Source organism: Convolutriloba macropyga, chromosome 5, assembly GCF_964194025.1.
Source record: "Convolutriloba macropyga chromosome 5, txConMacr16.3, whole genome shotgun sequence".
NCBI lineage: Eukaryota > Metazoa > Xenacoelomorpha > Acoela > Convolutidae > Convolutriloba > Convolutriloba macropyga.
This window is the reverse complement of record NC_134472.1, coordinates 44,694,742-44,715,558: the sequence shown is the minus strand read 5'-3', so window position 1 is coordinate 44,715,558 and position 20,817 is coordinate 44,694,742. Positions and strand designations below refer to the sequence as shown.

The 20,817-nt window shown below is 34.9% G+C and overlaps 1 protein-coding gene across 4 annotated transcripts in view; it reads right to left on the bottom strand.

Moving 5' to 3' along the window:
- The window catches only part of LOC142339412 (uncharacterized), a 44,788-nt gene extending 41,667 nt beyond the window's left edge, over positions 1-3,121 (bottom strand). Inside the window, exons 1-2 of one of the 4 annotated variants that reach the window (XM_075389433.1) lie at positions 3,021-3,121; positions 2,397-2,769 (exon numbers count right to left, since the gene is read on the bottom strand). In XM_075389433.1, coding sequence (XP_075245548.1) covers positions 2,397-2,706 — 310 coding nt within the window. In that variant the 5' untranslated portion in view covers positions 2,707-2,769; positions 3,021-3,121. Of the gene's footprint in view, positions 1-2,396 lie in introns of all 4 variants that reach the window. The other 3 variants (XM_075389432.1, XM_075389431.1, XM_075389434.1) reach the window with 3 other exon arrangements.
- Between the last annotated feature and the right edge of the window lie 17,696 nt (positions 3,122-20,817).

The following is a 20,817-nucleotide window of genomic DNA, read 5'->3' as shown; positions in this document are numbered from 1 at the left end:
TTTGTGCTTTTGCTGGTGATTGCGTTTGGTGTCTGTATGTGCCTCTGTGCTTTGCGTGGGCCTGTTTGTGTTTCTGTGTGCTTATGTGTGTCCTTTTGTGTTTGGCCATGTTTGTGTATGTTTGTGCCTGTATGTTTTTTCTGATTGTGTGTGGTATCGTGTGTTTGTGTGTGTGTTTATGTGTTTTCATGTGCGTGTATGTGTGTGTGTTGTTTGTGCGTCCTTGTGTGTGTGTGTGTTTTTGTGTGTTCGAACTTGTTGTTTTATGTGTTTAATTAAGCGATTGAATGTGTTGGGGTATCTGGCGTGGTTCGGTTTACGTGTGCGTGGTTTTGTGTGCGTGTTTGAGTGTGTGTGTGTTTGCATGCGTGTTTATGCGTGTGTGTGTGTTTGCTTGTGTGTGTATGTGTTGGCTCTGCGTCCTGGTGTGTTATGTGTGGTTTTTACCTACATGTGCATATGCGAGTGTGTCTTTGTGGGAAAGTATGTGTTTGGGTACAAGCGTGTGTTTGCATTTCATCGTATTTAATTGTGCTTGTCCTTGGCTGTCGGTGCTTGTGTTTTTTTGTCAGTGTGTGTTTTTGTGTGTGCTTGTGAGTGTGTGTGTGTGTGTTTGGGTTTGTGTGTCCGTTTTTTATGTATGTGTGTGTGTGTGCTTGTGCGTGGGCATAAGTGCCTCTTTCTGTTTGTGTGTTTGTTTGTATATGTGTGTGTGTGGGTGCAATTGCGTATTTGCATATGTGAGAATGTAACTGTGCATGTTGGTGTTTGCTTTTGATGAGTGTGATGTCGTTTGCGTGCCTGTGTATATTTGTGTGTGATGATGTGCGCGCATCCTTGTTTTTGTGCGCTGTTTTGGAGCATTTGAGGTTATGTGTGTTTGTGTGGATGTGTATATGTGCGCGACACGGTGTGGTTTTATTCTTTTTTTGTAATTGCGTTGTTGTATTGTTGTGTCTATGTGTCTGTATATATGTTTATGAATGATTGGGTTTTCTCGTGATGTAAGTGTTGTGGTTTGTTGTGTGTTTATGCGTGTGTTTGTTTATGTGTGTATAAGTGTGATATTATGTGCGTGTAGTTTATGGTGTGTGTGTTTGCGCGAGAGTGTGTGTGTGCGTGAAGTGTGTCTGTGTTTTTTGTGTGTGTGTGTGTGAATGCGTGTGCGTCATTGGCGTGGAGTGGTGTTGGCTGTGCATGTGTGTGTTTGCGTGTATGTGAGTGCATGTGTTTTTTTAATTGTATGTGTTTTTGAGGCTGTATTCGTGTGTGTATGGGTGCGTGTGTGGGTGTTTGGGTGCGTGTTTCAGTGTGCGCGTATTTTTGTTCTTGTATGAGTAATTGAGCGTCTGTGTGTTTGTGTGTGTACGTGAAGTGGTTCGGATTCTCATCGTGCGTTTTTATATGTTTGTGTGTTTGCGTGTGTGTGTGTATTTATTTGAAAGTATGTGTTTTTAAGAATGGCTTTGTGCGTGTGTTCGTGTTGGTATGTATTTTTGTGTTTTGGTGAGTTAATTCGTGTGTGGGTGTGTGTGAGTGCATGTTTGTGAGTGTGCGTCTTTTGCATGTGCGCGTATTTGCGGGTTTGCGTGTGTAATTGAGCGTGTGTATTTATGAGTGTGTTTGTGTTTGGGGATATGTGTTTGTCTGTGTGTGAGTGGTGCGTTGCGTGGTGTGGTTTGTATGTGTGCATTTGTTTGTTGTATCTGTGTGTGTGTGTGTGTGTGTGTGTGTGTGTGTGTGTGTGTCTGTGCCATGCTGGGATTTATATGTTCGTATGTTTGTTTTTGTTTTTGTATGTGTTTTTTGTGGGTGTGAGTGGCGTGTGGCTTGGTTTGGTTTGTGATTGTTTTTGTTTGTTTCTGTGTTTTTCTTTATGTGTGTATGTGTGTTTCGTGGCATGGTGTGGTTTGTGTTATTTGAGTGTTTTTATGTCGCAGCGTGTGTGTGTGAGTGTATTTATGTGTTTGAGTGCGTTTATGTTTTCGATGAGGTGCAATACCAAACATCAAACGGGAAGAAGAAATGAACTCACAAAAGTCAGGCCACTGGTTTTTTGAAGAAGACAGTCTTGATATAGGCAATTTTGAACGTGCGAAAGTCTGGACATATGGTCTTTCGAACGCACGAAGAACGAACAAATTTTTGCACGCACTAAAATTCGGACATCGGTACTTTCCGTCTGGGACCGTCTGGGCATAGAAATTTTTTTCTGGGACGGTCTGGACATATTAACTCTTGATTTGGGACGTCAACCTGGTTATTCTGGCTTTTTTTTGCGCCAAATTTGACCCACTTAATTTTGGGTAGAGCTAAAAAAATAGTGTTCTGAAAATGATTAGTCAGAGTCTGTGAGGAAGGAATTCTGTTGCAGACATCTTAGAAGTTCCACCCACCTTTCATCTGCTCATTTCGCACGAGAATTTGAATCTCTTTGTTGTCTTCGCCAGCCGTTAAACTCGGGTCATAACTGTGGTACTGATGACTTCGTTTCTTCAGAATGTCAGATACCAGTGTCTTCTGAGGACCCTTTGAGGCCTGTGGAACCAATGCTTTCCTCCGACCAGGGAAGCCACTTTTCTTGCGTCTTGTTGGGTTATTTAAGTGGGATGGTGGTACATCATTTTCAGCTGTCGAATTTTGGCCGACATTAGAGGCTGTGGACTTTCTGGACCTGATAGAACTGTTGCCTCGACTTGAACCCATTATTTTGGATTCAGGGAAAATTTAATTTCATCTCAAAAGGCAGAAGAGGTATCAAAAATCTTGCTTTGCAGCGCCGACCCCCGTCAAGACCTCGACTTGAGACAATTTCCAGATCAACAAAGTTAGTGGAGAAAAACTAATTTATGCCTTTTTAAGAAAAAGCAAAGTGTCAGCACGTTTCATTAAGTTCAGCAATATTCTGTAAATTGTCTAAATGGATCATAATACTTTTCTGCCAAAAATTTAGTCGAGGTCTTTTTCATAAATCCATGCTTAAAATTAGGTAAAAGTGAATTATATCAAAGAATGATTACCAAAGATTGAAACAATATAGAACACTCTCAAAAAACTAACAAATAAAAACTCAGTGAGCTACAAAAGCTTTCTTGCTGTACGTTTCAAATTCAATGTATTAGAGCTCAAATGTTCAAAGCACATACTTCACAAGTTCAAAAATATTTTTCAGTAGCTTTTTTCGGTCAATACGTTCGCTTTCAATTCTTTGTCTTCTAGTTCAATTTAACTTATTTTATGGCATTAAACTATTCGGATAATATAAAGTTTTCATCAAAATAGTATTTAATCACGAGAACAATTAGTCATATGATCTAAAATTGAAGTTCTGCAGTGGTGATCGATTGTTCACAACAATTAGGTGAAAAATGGTCTCTTATTTCAATTCATTATTCGTTGGTTCACATATTGAAAGTATGTTTCAAATGATTTTGATCAGATTTTGCACACTGCACCCGCAGTACCAGGTCCACGATCCAAAAGCTGCGTTGCCAAAACTGACTTGAGTCACCAGTAGCATATAATAGTTTTCAGTCTCTGTAATAGGAGGAGCCCAGGTTATCCTCACAGCCCAGGCCCCCTCTGATCAGAATATGTCCATACTTTCATCTCTGATCAGACAATGACCAAAGCAACCTCCGATCAGACCTTCGTGCGACCAAGTTTTTCGAGCGATTTTCGTCGTCGTAAAGTTTTTGCGCAACTTTGGTGCAACCAACGCTCCCTCTGATAAGACTATATCCCCCGGAAATTGTGGTCCGATTAGACCATTCTCTATTACTTAAAATCACCTGGAATTTCTATAAAATATGCAATTCCGACCAATAGCACTCGACCTAATTTTGATTAAGATAGTATATCTTGTTCAGTATACGACAAAAATAATTTGATGAAATTATTCACAAACGTTTTTTCGAACTGCCTGCAATTTTGTTTTGGAGTCACCAAAAACAGTATAAAGAGTATAAACTACAGTGATATTGAAAACGGTAAGTTAATGCGCTCTGTTATGAGATTTTGGTGCGACTTAAGCCCAAACAGCGGTCTCTGATCTGACTTTCTTGTGACCCTTTACCAGAATATCGTGCGGCTATATCACTCCACACACCCTGTTATTTCGGCCGCATTATAACCACCGACTCACGGAGCTGCTGCTCTGATCAGAGGTGGCTTGGGAATGCGACTTAACCTATGAGAACCCTCCCCTGTAAAAAACGCTCCTTGACCCCTTGGATAATAATTAAGAGCGGTTTTTAGCGAGTTTCAATGTGTTATTCAAAAAACCGACTAATAACAACTATCCAAAAGTAAGCATTGTAAAATATTAAATATTCAAATGTATAGAAGTTTAGGCAAAGAGATAAATTGTTCCTAATATCACCTAATGGAATTCTTTGGAACAAATTCAGCGGTACAATCGACAACCAATGCCATCTTCAGACATAAATGTGTAAGTACGGAGTGTGCGAGTGTGGTTGCCTTTAAAATTAGAGTCGACGGTTCCAGTATCGGATCCAAAGTTAAACAACTATATTTTTGTAGTGATCAGATTTTGGTGCGTCTGATGTCCAGACTGCGGTCTCTGATCTTAGTGCTAGCAACCCTAGTCCAAATTCTAGTGCGGCTATATCACCTAACAGACCCTGTTATTTGGGTCGCATTTTAACCTCCGCGTGTCACTCATGGAGTTGCTGCTCTGATCAGAAATGGCTTGGGAGTGTGACCTAACTTATGAGAACCATCTCCTGTAGAAAAATGACCCTTGGACAATAATGAAGAGCTGTTTTTAGCGAGTTTCAAAGTGTTATTCAAAAAACCGCCTTATAACAAGTATTCAAATGAAGCATCGAAAAGAATAAAACTCAAAAGTATAGAGGTGTCAGCAAAGAGACATATTGTTCCTAATATCACCTAGAAAACGACGATGTACACATAAAATGTAGCTCTTGATTGCGTTTCCACGACCCTAAAGAACAAAATTCTTTGGAACAAATTCAGCATTACGATCGACAACCAATACCATCTTCAGACATACGAGTGTAAGGACGGAGTGTGGGAGTGTTTTTGCGTTTAAATATAGAGCGGACGTTTCCAGCATCGAAAACAAAGTTAAACAACTTTTCTTTTGCAGTGTTCAGATTTTAGTGCGACTAATGTCCGGACTGCGGTCTCTGATCTGAATTTTTTGTAACCCTAGTCCAAATTATAGTGAGGATATATCAACTAACAGACCCTGTTATTTGGGCCGCACCATCATCTGTAAAAAGCGTCACTTGGATAATAACTAAGAGCTGTATTTAGCAAGTTTCAATGTGTTATTCATAAAACCAACTAATAACAAATATTCAAACGTAATCATCGCAAATTATTCATTATTCAAAAGTATAGAGGTGCCAGCAAAGAAATATTTTGTTCCTAAAAGCACCTAAAAAAACGGACGATGTTCATCTAAACGGTGTAGCTCTTTGTGGTGCTTACACAAAGCTAATGAACAAAATTCCTCAAATCGATATCAGTGGTAAGATTGAAAACCAAGGCCATCGCCAGATATACAAGTGAGTGCAAGTGTGGTTGCTTTCAAAATTAGAGCTGACGATTCCAGTATTCGATCCAAATTTAAATTTCCTTATTTAGTTTCTTTACTTAGCCTAAAACCTCCGATAGCAGTATTGATTCCATAAGTTTAATCATTTTCAAAATCTTCTTTATCAAGCGTTTCCAACGGTAGCAGTACTGGTTGCGTAGGCTAACAACAAATTTACGTTTACGCTAGTAACAGTTCTAGTTTGTAGGTTACTCATAACCCATAGAAAATACAAAAACCGTCAGTATTGGTTCCACAGTTTTCAAGAGCAGTCAATCCACTCCAAAAAATAAAGAATAAAGCAATAAACAATTTGCTCCGAATGAAAACCCAAATGAGTAAAAAAAACGTTATGAACAGTAATCAGCCTCAAGAATGTGTTAGCATCAAGTGCACCACTTGCAACAAGCCAATCTATTAAAAGCATGTTTTTTTTTATTCGTCTGTTGCGGCAACAGTTACCCCAATTTCACAAAACGTATTCGACGTGGTCTTTAACACACTAAAACAAGTCAGCCAAACTCTATTTAGAATATGCATTGAATGCGCACAACAAAACAAGCGATATTTTGTTTTGGACATGCTTAAAAATCCCCCAAGTTTAGCGAAATCAAAGAAGCTTAAATAAGAAAAAGAGAAAATCAACTAACGAAACCATTAGCACCAAATGACTTTGTACTATGAATACCTGCAATAAATGAAAGTGATGACAAGATCGCTCGCCCAAGATCGTGGCATGAAAAAACACAAGTACGGCAAATTCTAAAGTTCCTATATCTTACCTGCAAAGTGTGTGACTGCATACAAAAAAGTCCCTATAGGCAGGATAAAAAGTGAAAAAATTTAGCCACAATACTTGGCAAACGCGATAAGAGACTATTGCTATTTGCACTATGTAAGTTGAAAAACTACGCAATCTCCATATATCTAAGCAAAAAAAATTTCCCACAAGAAAATGAAATTATAAACAGTTACTCGAACGATATATAACTTGGTAGACTAAGGTCTTTCCAGATAAGACCTGAAAATCAAACAGTTTATTCTACGTAAGAGAGAAGATGCCGAAACAAACACAACCAATCGAATATAGCAGTTTCAAAAATTCACAGCCCGGTCAATTTAATAAGACAATTTTCATTATCAAACGCCATAACGCCCTTTAACTGTGATATCTTATGTCTAACAGAAACCCGGTTAAGTTCTAGCTTTCCCAATGACGCCCTCTTTCTTGATAAATTTAACATGTTTTGAATCGATGACTGCTCAACAAGACATGGAGTAATAATCGCTAATAAAAAATTCTAGGACCAATTTCTTGAATGACTCGGAAAACGATGTCCATTTTTTAGTTGCACAATTAAAACCCAACAAAACAATTATAAAAATCATTTGCGCTTAGGACCCTTCGAAAGGGTGCTACTACCAATGGGACCAACATGTCCGAAGTTTTGCTGGTTGACCAAGAAAGTATCAAAAAAGAATAAAACCACCATTTTCAACAGAGATCTCAATCTTTACTGTACAAACTGCAAGCCAATGATATCATCCAACGATGATGAAGCCCATTGGTTAACATTCTTCAATGAAAATTACTTCGATGAAACCCTAAATTTTACCGCTGTGTTGGGCAACAGCAAACAAGTCAGTGTTTTTTGAACAAATGATCCTCAATCTTGGATCAACGAAACAATTAAAACAATTTAGGGCGCAAACTGTTTGACAAAAACGTATCAAAGTTGCATCCCATCGTTCGGAAATCCCAACCTAGATTTTAAGTTCCACTTTAAAAAGGTTTAAAAACTGAAAAAAAATCAGTCAGAAGTGAGCAAAGCCAAAGCCTCATCAAGAATTGGAATAGATAAAATATTCGCACTCGATGAGGAAATCCACTAAAATAGTTGATATGATAAGCAGTAATTTAAAACGGACGGTTTCAGTGCTCGAAAGTTGATCAAAGTTCAATCTTACCTCAGATCAATCTAAAAGTCTAAAAGTGTCCACCAATTGACAGTAAAATTCATCTTCAAGAAAAAGTAGCATCTACTGACAACAACAAATAATCAGAATTTTTCAATCTTTTTGTTCAAACCGTATGCAAGCCGAAGTCCAATCAAGCTCTCGCCCAGTCAACTTTTGCTAAAATAAATTTAAACAACTGTCTATTTTCCGAAACCGATATCATTAACATAATGGAATATTTAGATGTCAACGAAGTAAAAAAAGGCGGCATAGGCAACTAGTGTCTTAAAAATTTAGCAGAAAGATTTTGTAAATTGCTACACCTGTCATCGCTTGTTATTACCTTTATCAACAAAGAAAAATTCTCAAATATCTGGAAAATCGGAGAAATGAAAATGTAATGAGATTGCATGATAACAAGTGCAACGTTATCAGCCTTGGAAAGAATCAAAATTCAACAATGCAAAATGCACAATCAAAATGGAGCATCACAGAACGATTTCTGAATTTTTGCTAGCGAAAACCCAATATCGCATGAGAATTCAATACAAAGAAGATCGAAAAACGAAAGGGATCTTTGGTTCCTGAAAATGAACATCCTCTGTAAGACAACAAAAACTTCGAAGTTAAATCTATACGTAGGTTAAGTTGTCCCTGTACACGCGTACGGCTGTCAAACCAGTTATGCAACCAAAACAGATCTATTTGCAATAAAAAAATTCTACAAAAGCGTAGCTAGTTGAATCGTAGTAACAAAAGAAAAATAAAATGGACGCTTAACTAAACTAAAATTGTTAGCACTTTCACTATACTTCGAGCTAAAATCAGTTCTTATTGACGATGGATACAAAAAAACATCTCTCATCATATAAGTTTTATTGAAAACAAACCTACGACACAAAGAAAAAGCGGCGAGATCAAAAAACTGAAAACTCGTTTGAGTGGGAGCGACAAAAGCTTTCGGTCACGCATCTCCAGAGTTTTCAATATCATTAGCAAACGTTCAAAGATATAAGATCCAGAGCACAGGAAATCAAGTATTAGTGATCTCTTTTTGCGCTACTTTCTACTGCACATGTTGAGGAAAAATATGTAAGATAAGCGGTGAAAATTTTTTTTTCAACATACAAAAAGTCACCACTTCTCACCGCCCTTAAACGGGTTTGAACCTTTCATCTCCTGCATGACATCCACTTTTTCTTCCACTGCGCCAACTCTCACTAACTTCTAGTATTTTTGTTTTGAATATAGATCAAATTCACACTACTTTCTGTAAAACAAGCGCGGTGAGTTTTTTGTATGATTTGCGATTTTTAGCGGCGGGATTACAAATTTTAGGGGTGAAATGTGTTGATTTTTTATAAGTTCACCGCTTACTCTAGTGGTGAAATTATATGAATTCACCGCCTAGAAAAAAGTGTCAAAAAGATGCAAGATTAAGGGGTAAGTTAGGGGGGGTTAAATCTAACATATCCTCCCTTACTCTCCCTTAATTTCACTGCAGTCACTGTTGATCTCGCGCAATTCTAGCACTTTTTTCTAATCGGTGAATTTATGTTAGTTCACCACTAAATTAAGCGGTGTATTTATGTATTTTCATCGCATTCACCGCTTATCTAACATAAGTTGGTTACATTTTTTAAACCGGTGAATTTTTGTAATTTCATCCGTTATTTCGGCGGTGAAATTTTCACCGCTACCTGGCGATAAAGTTCTTTTTTCACCGCAATCACAGCCTGATTTTTGTAATTTTACGACCTTCACCGCTTATCTTACAAAATTTCCCGCATTCACCGCTTCTTTTACATAATTTTGCGTTGAAAGGCGGTGACATCTGGACCCGGGTGAGGAGGAGCGAGACTATCACTAGAGTATAGTACAATATAAAGTAGAGTACTATAGAGTAGAGTACTATATGACGAGACAAACACCTGCAGTTGGAGAATACTATGTTTTTGCGAAATTTGTTATCATTCAGTAAAACTGGTAGACATAACTCATTTGCAAACATATTATGTGGGCTCTAACACCCTTGCACTCACGTAAAAATTTCTAATCTACTTTTACGACTATCTTTATTATTATTCTTACGATTATTTTATTTTTATTATTATTATTTTTGTTATTATTATTATTATTAATATTATTATTACTATTATTATTATTATTATTACTATTATTATTATTGTTATTATTATTATTATTATTATTATTATTATTATTATTATTATTATTGTTATTATTATTAATATTATCATTATTATTATTATTATTTTTATTATTGTTACTATTTTATTAATATTACTATTATTATTTTTATTATTATTGTTATTATTATTTTTATTATTGTTATTACTATTATTATTATTATTATCATTATTGTTATTATTATTATTATTATTATTATTATTATTATTATTATTATTATTATTAATATTATTATTATTATTATTATTATTATTATTATTATTATTATTTTTATTATTATTATTATTATTATTATTATTATTATTATTATTATTATCATTATTATTATTATTATTATTATTATTATTATTATTATTATTATTATTATTATTATTGTGGTCGTGGAGGAGTCCACAAATAGTAACCAAGCTCATCAAGTATAATTATAAACACTGTTAAACTATGTACATATATTTATTCCATGTAATCTCCACTTGGAGAACAATTGTCCTTTGTTTCCTATTATTACTCTGTTGCCATTTAACACCTCACCCATAGGTAATGATTTGTACATCTTGAGTGACATCATTGATGGTAGTTAAACACAGTAACAACGTTGGCCGTTAGTTGTGAAAACACACAATCGCAGTTCTGCCTTATCGCGATTGAAAACAGTTGATAAGAAATTCAATATTCATTCTTGCTCTTTTGATTACTGAGCGTTCTCTATACAATATGGCGCAGTCAGCTATGGCTCGTTCTCCACTAGGAGTACATATTTCTTCTGGGACAAAAGTCACCAGCCAGAACTAGATTGCGAAAAATGACTAGCAACTGTAAAGCTCGCAATAATGGTTAAAGAAAATATCCAGGTGGACAAATTGCTTCAACCCAAACCAGAAAAAGAAGAACTAGACTACCCCACAGAGCCACATTACGAACCCATACTACCAGATGAAACAACAGCCGAAAGAAGACAAAGAGAACAACGAAATGTCAAAACACGCACCGACTGGAAAAACACTTGCAAAGAAACAGAGGACAAAGGGCCCCAGGTAGACAACATACCGTGGGACGAAGCTGACAACAAAACAAAGAGCCACATATATCTTTCATTAGGAGCACAAGCAAAAAACATGTTTCATCAAAGATTCCCACACACAGACATTCAAAAATGCACCACAGACCCACTAGTGGAACAACTCAGAGATGCTTTCATACAAACAAGGAACGAAACATTTGACAGATTTCATTTCTTCAGATGCCGACAAAAAGAAGGCGAATCATTAGAAGTATTGTACTCGCGAATCAAAAAATACGCATCATTATGTAACTGGAATCACTTAGAAGAAAGTCTAGTAAAAAGTATTTTCATACAAGGCATGAACAACCAACAACCAACAAATCCAAATGGAACTGTTGTCAGAAGAAAAAACCCTATCCGAAACACTACAATATGCACTAGCACGTGAAAGAGGACAAGAGACTCAACAAAAAATGATAAAAACAAACACAAACCCAAATACATCAATTTCATGTTTAGAAAAAATACAATATATAAAACGACAAAACAGAGTACCTATTCTCCCAACACCCCAATCAGGACAAATAAAAGATTGTCGACGTTGCGGTAATAAATTCTTTCCGGGACACCTAAATGTATGTCCAGCAAAGAACCAGGCACGCAGAATATGCAAAAAGATTGGTCATTTCGCCACAATATGCAACAAAGACGCCAACAAAATTACTCCGGTCAACAAAAGTACTCCGGCCAACAACAACAGCTACATACGGGAAATGACGGAAGACTGGCAAAACACGGCAAATTTTATACAATCAGTACAGTTCACAGATGAAAACTTCACCGACATCAACAAAACAAGAAGAGGAGAATTCTGGATGCAAACAAAAACAAACAAAAAACAAATGTACTGGCTAGCAGACACGGGAAGCCCAAGAAGCTGCATGAACATCCAAACAGCTCAAAACCTACTGGTCAATGGCAACACAAAAATCCACGAACCAGAGAAATCAATAGGAGAATTTAGATGTTTCAACAACAACAAGATCAATATACTTGGCACAATCCAAGTGTACATCACTTCAGGAACATCAACAGCAAAAAACTGCACGATACTATTGGTAGACATCAATACAATAAACATCATGGGAAGAGACTTCATGGACATACTTGGCCTACACCTAACAATGGCACCACAACAAAAACAAGGTGAGAAAAAATTACTCAATATATCAAACGTACACCAAGAAATATGCAAATGGATATTCCAAAAATACCCACACCTATGTACGAGACTAGGCAGATCAAGAAACCATGTAGCAAATTCTACATTCAAAAAAGAATTCAATCTAACACAACACAAAGGTAGACGAGTACCACTCCACTTAACTGAAAAAGTAGAAAACGATCTTAAAAAATTGATTGAAGAAAAACAAATCAAAAATTTAACGTCATGTACAGACGAATGTTTCATAAGCCCAGTAGTAATAACAGTCAAATCAGATCAATCAATCAAAATCGCATTAGATTCAAAAATCCTTAACGACGCAATACACAAAATCAAATACCAAATGCAAAGCATAGACCACCTAATGAACAAAATAGCAATGCAAATCTCAGAACATAAGAAAACAGAGGGGACACTATACTTCAGTAAAATAGACCTCAAATATCCCTATAGCCAACTATCACTACACCCTGATACACAAAAACATTGCAATTTCAACATACTAGTAGGAAACGCCACTGCAACATATAGATTTCTTAACGGTTTCTACGTTCTAACCGACCTCCCAGCAACATTCCAGAAATGATGGATACATCACTAGACAGAATAAACGCCACCAACGCATTCCTAGATGACATAATAATCATCTCAAAAGGAACACTAGAAAAACACGAAAATGAAATAGATAGGACCCTAGAAAGATTAGACAACAAAAATCTAGCCATCAGCTTACATAAATGCGAATTCGGTCTAACAGAAATCACATGCTTAGGATACAAGATTAACTCTGAAGGCATCACACCAACAAGACGAAAAACAGACGCGATTATCCAATTGGAGAATCCCAAAACTCTAAAACAATTGAGATCATTTATGGGCAGCATACACCACTTGGTTAAATTTATACCAATATCAGCAGCACTATCTGCACCTTTACGACCACTACTAACAAAATCAACCTTACATGAACCTTTCATCTCCTGCATGACATCCACTTTTTCTTCCACTGCGCCAACTCTCACTAACTTCTAGTATGTTTGTTTTGAATATAGATCAAATTCACACTACTTTCTGTAAAACAAGAGCGGTGAGTTTTTTGTATGATTTGCGATTTTTAGCGGCGGGATTACAAATTTTAGGGGTGAAATGTGTCAATTTTTATAAGTTCACCGCTTACTCTAGTGGTTAAATTATATGAATTCACCGCTTAGAAAAAAGTGTCAAAAAGATGCAAGATTAAGGGGTAATTTAGGGGGGGTTAAATCTAACATATCCTCCCTTACTCTCCCTTAATTTCACTGCAGTCACTGTTGATCTCGCGCATTTCTAGCACTTTTTTCTAATCGGTGAATTTATGTTAGTTCACCACTAAATTAAGCGGTGAATTTATGTAATTTCATCGCATTCACCGCTTATCTAACATAAGTTGGTTACATTTTTTAAACCGGTGAATTTTTGTAATTTCATCGCTTATTGCGGCGGTGAAATTTTCACCGCAACCAGGCGATAAAGTTCTTTTTTCACCGCATTCACAGCCTGATTTTTGTAATTTTACGGCATTCACCGCTTATCTTACAAAATTTCCCGCATTCACCGCTTATTTTACATAACTTTGCGTTGAAAGGCGGTGACCTCTGGACCCGGGTGAGGAGGAGCGAGACTATCACTAGAGTATAGTACCATATAAAGTAGAGTACTATAGAGTAGAGTATTATATGACGAGACAAACACCTGCAGTTGGAGAATACTATGTTTTTGCGAAATTTGTTATTATCCAGTAAAACCTGTAGACATAACTCATTTGCAAACATATTATGTGGGCTCTAACACCCTTATACTCACGTAAAAAATTCTAATCTACTTTTACGACTATCTTTATCGTTATTCTTACGATTATTTTATTATTATTATTATTATTATTATTATTATTATTATTATTATTAATATTATTATTATTATTATTATTATTATTATTATTATTATTATTATTATTATTATTAATAGTATTATTACTATTATTATTATTATTATTATTATTATTATTATTTTTATTGTTACTATTTTATTAATATTACTATTATTATTTTTATTATTATTGTTATTATTGTTTTTATTATTGTTATTACTATTATTATTATTATTATTATCATTATTATTATTATTATTATTATTATTATTATTATTATTATTACTATTACTATTATTATTAATATTATTATTATTATTATTATTATTATTATTTTTATTATTGTTACTATTTTATTAATATTACTATTATTATTTTTATTATTATTGTTATTATTATTTTTATTATTGTTATTACTATTATTATTATTATTATTATCATTATTATTTTTATTATTATTATTATTATTATTATTACTATTATTATTATTATTATTAATATTATTATTATTATTATTATTATTATTATTATTATTATTATTATTATTATTATTATTATTATTATTATTATTATTAATATTATTATTATTATTATGATTATTATTATTATTGTTATTATTATTATTATTATCATTATTATTATTTTTTTTATTATTAATATTATTGTTATTATTACTATTATTATTATTATTATTAATATTATTATTATTATTATTATTATTATTATTATTATTATTATTATTATTATTATTATTACTATTATTATTATTATTATTATTATTATTATTATTATTTTTATTATTGTTACTATTTTATTAATATTACTATTATTATTTTTATTATTATTGTTATTATTATTTTTATTATTGTTATTACTATTATTATTATTATTATCATTATTATTATTATTATTATTATTATTATTATTATTATTATTATTATTATTATTATTATTATTATTATTATTATTATTACTATTATTATTATTATTATTAATATTATTATTATTATTGTTATTATTATTATTATTATTATTATTATTATTAATATTATTATTATTATTATGATTATTATTATTATTGTTATTATTATTATTATTATTATTATTATTATTATTATTATTATTATTATTATTATTATTATTATTATTATTATTATTATTATTATTATTATTATTATTATTATTATTATTATTATTATTATTATTATTATTATTATTATTATTATTATTATTATTGTGGTGGTGGAGCAGTCCACAAATAGTAACCAAGCTCATCAAGTATTATTACAAAAACTGTTAAACTATGTACATATATTTATTCCATGTAATCTCCACTTGGAGAACAATCGTCCTTTGTTTCGTATTATTTCTCTGTTGCCATTTAACACCTCACCCATAGGTAATGATTTTTACATCTTGAGTGACATCATTGATCGTAGTTAAACACAGTAACAACGTTGGCCGTTAGTTGTGAAAACACACAATCGCAGTTCTGCCTTATCGCGATTGAAAACAGTTGATAATAAATTCAATATTCATTCTTGCTCTTTTGATTACTGAGCGTTCTCTATACAATATGGCGCAGTCAGCTATGGCTCGTTCTCCACCAGGAGTACATATTTCTTCTGGGACAAAAGTCACCAGCCAGAACTAGATTGCGAAAAATGACTAGCAACTGTAAAGCTCGCAATAATGGTTGAGGAAAATATCCAGGTGGACAAATTGCTTCAACCCAAACCAGAAAAAGAAGAACTAGACTACCCCACAGAGCCACATTACGAACCCATACTACCAGATGAAACAACAGCCGAAAGAAGGCAAAGAGAACAACGAAATGTCAAAACACGCACCGACTGGAAAAACACTTGCAAAGAAACAGAGGACAAAGGACCCCGGGTAGACAACATACCGTGGGACGAAGCTGACAACAAAACAAAGAGCCACATATATCTTTCATTTGGAGCACAAGCAAAAAACATGTTTCATCAAAGATTCCCACACACAGACATTCAAAAATGCACCACAGACCCACTAGTGGAACAACTCAGAGATGCTTTCATACAAACAAGGAACGAAACATTTGACAGATTTCATTTCTTCAGATGCCGACAAAAAGAAGGCGAATCATTAGAAGTATTGTACTCGCGAATCAAAAAATACGCATCAGTATGTAACTGGAATCACTTAGAAGAAAGTCTAGTAAAAAGTATTTTCATACAAGACATGAACAACCAACAACCAACAAATCCAAATGGATCTGTTGTCAGAAGAAAAAACCCTATCCGAAACACTACAATATGCACTAGCACGTGAAAGAGGACAAGAGACTCAACAAAAAATGATAAAAACAAAAACAAACCCAAACACATCAAACTCATGTTTAGAAAAAATACAATATATAAAACGACAAAACAGAGTACCTATTCTCCCAACACCCCAATCAGGACAAATAAAAGATTGTCGACGTTGCGGCAATAAATTCTTTCCGGGACACCCAAATGTATGTCCAGCAAAGAACCAGGCATGCAGAATATGCAAAAAGATTGGTCATTTGGCCACAATATGCAACAGAGACGCCAACAAAGTTACTCCGGTCAACAAAATTACTCCGGCCAACAACAAAAAAAAATAACCAACTGGTTACAAGAAAAACACCACAGAGGATGAGACATATAAATGAAGAGGAATCTGAGGACGCACATGACACAGCAGAAGAGACAATAGACCCTGAATCAACTTGCTACATACGGGAAATGACGGAAGACTGGCAAAACACGGCAAATTTTATACAATCAGTACAGTTCACAGATGAAAACTTCACCGACATCAACAAAACAAGAAGAGGAGAATTCTGGATACAAACAAAAACAAACAAAAAACAAACGAACTGGCTAGCAGACACGGGAAGCCCAAGAAGCTGCATGAACATCCAAACAGCTCAAAACCTACTGGTCAATGGCAACACAAAAATCCACGAACCAGAGAAATCAATAGGAGAATTTAGATGTTTCAACAACAACAAGATCAATATACTTGGCACAATCCAAGTGTACATCACTTCAGGAACATCAACAGCAAAAAACTGCACGATACTATTGGTAGACATCAATACAATAAACATCATGGGAAGAGACATCATGAACATACTTGGCCTACACCTAACAATGGCACCGCAACAAAAACAAGGTGAGAAAAAATTACTCAATATATCAAACGTACACCAAGAAATATGCAAATGGATATTCCAAAAATACCCACACCTATGTACGAGACTAGGCAGATCAAGAAAACATGTAGCAAATTCTACATTCAAAAAAGAATTCAATCCAACACAACACAAAGTTAGACGAGTACCACTCCACTTAACTGAAAAAGTAGAAAACGATCTTAAAAAATCGATTGAAGAAAAACAAATCAAAAATTTAACGTCATGTACAGACGAATGTTTCATAAGCCCAGTAGTAATAACAGTCAAATCAGATCAATCAATCAAAATCGCATTAGATTCAAAAATCCTTAACGACGCAATACACAAAATCAAATACCAAATGCAAAGCATAGACCACCTAATGAACAAAATAGCAATGCAAATCTCAGAACATAAGAAAACAGAGGGGACACTATACTTCAGTAAAATAGACCTCAAATATGTCTATAGCCAACTATCACTACACCCTGATACATTGCAAAAACATTGCAATTTCAACATACTAGTAGGAAACGCCACTGCAACATATAGATTTCTTAACGGTTTCTACGTTCTAACCGACCTCCCAGCAACATTCCAGAAATGATGGATACATCACTAGACGGAATAAACGCCACCAACGCATTCCTAGATGACATAATAATCATCTCAAAAGGAACACTAGAAAAACACGAAAATGAAATTGATAAGACCCTCGAAAGATTAGACAACAAAAATCTAGCCATCAGCTTACATAAATGCGAATTCGGTCTAACAGAAATCACATGCTTAGGATACAAGATTAACTCTGAAGGCATCACACCAACAAGACGAAAAACAGACGCAATTATCCAATTGGAGAATCCCAAAACACTAAAACAATTGAGATCATTTATGGGCAGCATACACCACTTGGTTAAATTTATACCAAATTCAGCAGCACTATCTGCACCTTTACGACCACTACTAACAAAATCAACAAAAAAACCCAAAAAATTAGAATGTGAGGGCAAACACACAATAGCGTTCAAAAAATAAAACAAGCGATCAGGAACATAGTCGAACAAAAACACTTCGACATAAACTGCCAAACACGAGTTAAAAGCGAGGCAAGCAAAGAAGGCTTAGGCGCATAGTTAGAACAAAAACAAAATAACACATAGCAACCAACAGCCTATGCAAGCAGATTTTTAAACAAAAACGAATAAAGGTACAGCATAAATGAATTGGAACTATAAGCCGTTGTCTGGTCACTCGAACACTTTAAATATTACCTCTTCGGATCCCACTTCACCCTACAAACCGACCACCAAGCACTTCTCTCAGCCCTAAAAAACAATAGAGGCAAAAAAAACATACCAGAGCGGATTAACCAGATGGGTAGATAGATTACTCCCATTCCATTTCAAAGTCGAAAATTTTGCCGGAAAAGATGTGGGATTTGCGGACTATTTGAGCCGCCACCCAAACTCACAACCAACTGGTGAAAACATAGACGAAATTCATGTAATAAATACCATAGAAGCCGTACATTACACTCTACACACAACACACAGAAAATTGACCAATCAAATCGCACGAAAGCGAAGAACATTAGATGACGTCATAAGTCATTCCAATCTGAGCGAAACAAAAACAAGGCGCTTTTCGCCATTTACACGCTACCAAACAGTTGCGTTCTCTTGCATTGAACAATTCAAACAATACACAATCAAACCAAAATCATTTCAATCCAAATTCAATTACTACAAATCATCTATATAAATCTCCAAATCCATCTATTACAAATCATTTATTTAAATCATTATCAAGTAGAACGAGCCCTTAGTTAACCCTTTATTTAGCAGAAAAATCCGCATTAAAATGAGAAATAAACCAGATTTAAACACGTATACAGTTCCAATTAAAAAACGACACCGGGGACCAAACAAGAAGAAAACAAAAAGTATGACTACTCCCAACGAAACATACACAAACTGATGAAACCTCCAACCCAGGACAAGGACGACTACCACTCTCAGAGAAAAAACATTACAACCCAATCCCTGAAATAAACTACTACAACTCCCCCGATTATCTGAAGCAACTTTACAGGGAATTTGGAGAAAACTTCATTGCAGAAGCCACAAGAAGCGACCCACAAAGCAGAAACTTATTCCAAGTAATCGAAGAGAAGAAATGGGACACACTCAAACACCTTAGCATATACTGGCAATCCCTCAAAAGAGACCTAAGCACAACACCAACTGGTTGCATCCTCTGTGACGGAAAACTATTCATACCCACGCAATTACGTAAACTAGTCATGAATTCAATCGTCTGCAACCACCCCGGACAATCAGGAATGATTCACCTTGCTAACCTTATATGGTTCCCAAGAATCCATTGAGAAATAGTCACACTAACACAGAACTGCCAGCCATGCATCAAGATTGGTAAGAAATTAAAACCAATAATCCCAAAATCTAAAAGAGCACAATTACCCCCACTCCAGGAACCAAACGAAGAAATCCAATTGGATTTCGCAGTCCCAATAACGGACGAACAACAAAAAGACTCACACATACTAGCCTCAGTTGATAGATTCTCGACAAACCCACATGCAAAAGTTTACCATAACTGCGACACGGACACAGCAATAGAATACCTAGAAAAATACATAAAATTTCACGGCATACCTAGAAATATAAGATGCGACCAAGCCCAAGCATTCAAATCAAGACAATTTGAAATTTTCTGTAACAACAATAACACAAAACTAATACTAGCTCCAGCTGGAGACCACAGAGGAAACGTCATGATAGAACGACTAATACAAACAATTAAACGACCGCTATCAGTATTAAACAATGACCCCAAATGGTCAAAAATTACACTCGCAGATAAAATTGCAGAAATCATCCAAGGAAATAAAAATAATACCAAACTCAACAACAAAATTATCACCATTCACAGCACGCTTCGGTAGAAAACATAACACACCTATATCAAACATTACAACACAAACATCCACAAAAAACCTATCATACAAAGATATAACAAAGTTCTATTTAGATAAAACAAAAGGGGGCTGAAACAACCGATGCTCAACAGAGACCATTTTGAACCTCGAATCAGATTCAGAACCCGATTTAGAGATTCAATTCCAACAGGCCATTGACGAAAAGAATTCATTGGACCAATCAACCCTGCAAAATATACTGAAGAACGCTATCAAACATAAGAATATTTCTCCAATCAAATTAATACCTGATAAATTAATGGCAACATTCGGTGATAAAACCACAACAATAACTAACACAAGAAAACGAGTAGCACGAACAACACTCGCACGAAAAACGCCTGAACCACGAGGTACACTAAAACCACTATAGAACATTATACCAGATGGTACAATATCTAACTATTCACCAACAACAATAACACTAGACACAAACACCAGAAAAAACACGGTGATTAGAAAAAATGATTTGGCAATCGTAAACGAAATTAAACCAAGACTAATGCAGTTCGTAGCATGTAAGACAGTACGAGAATTTAATAGAAACCTAGAAAAAAAAACAATTTCTGTTAACAGAAAAGAGGCAAGCCAAACAATCACATCAGAAACACCAACTGGAGAGACTCGAATGCATGGACAACACTAGTGAACTCCATTACCCAAACGAACCAGGACCCTCGCATCAACTAGACATCCCAGGACCCAGCAAGAGAAAGCCACAACAACGCAAACTAAAACCACAAC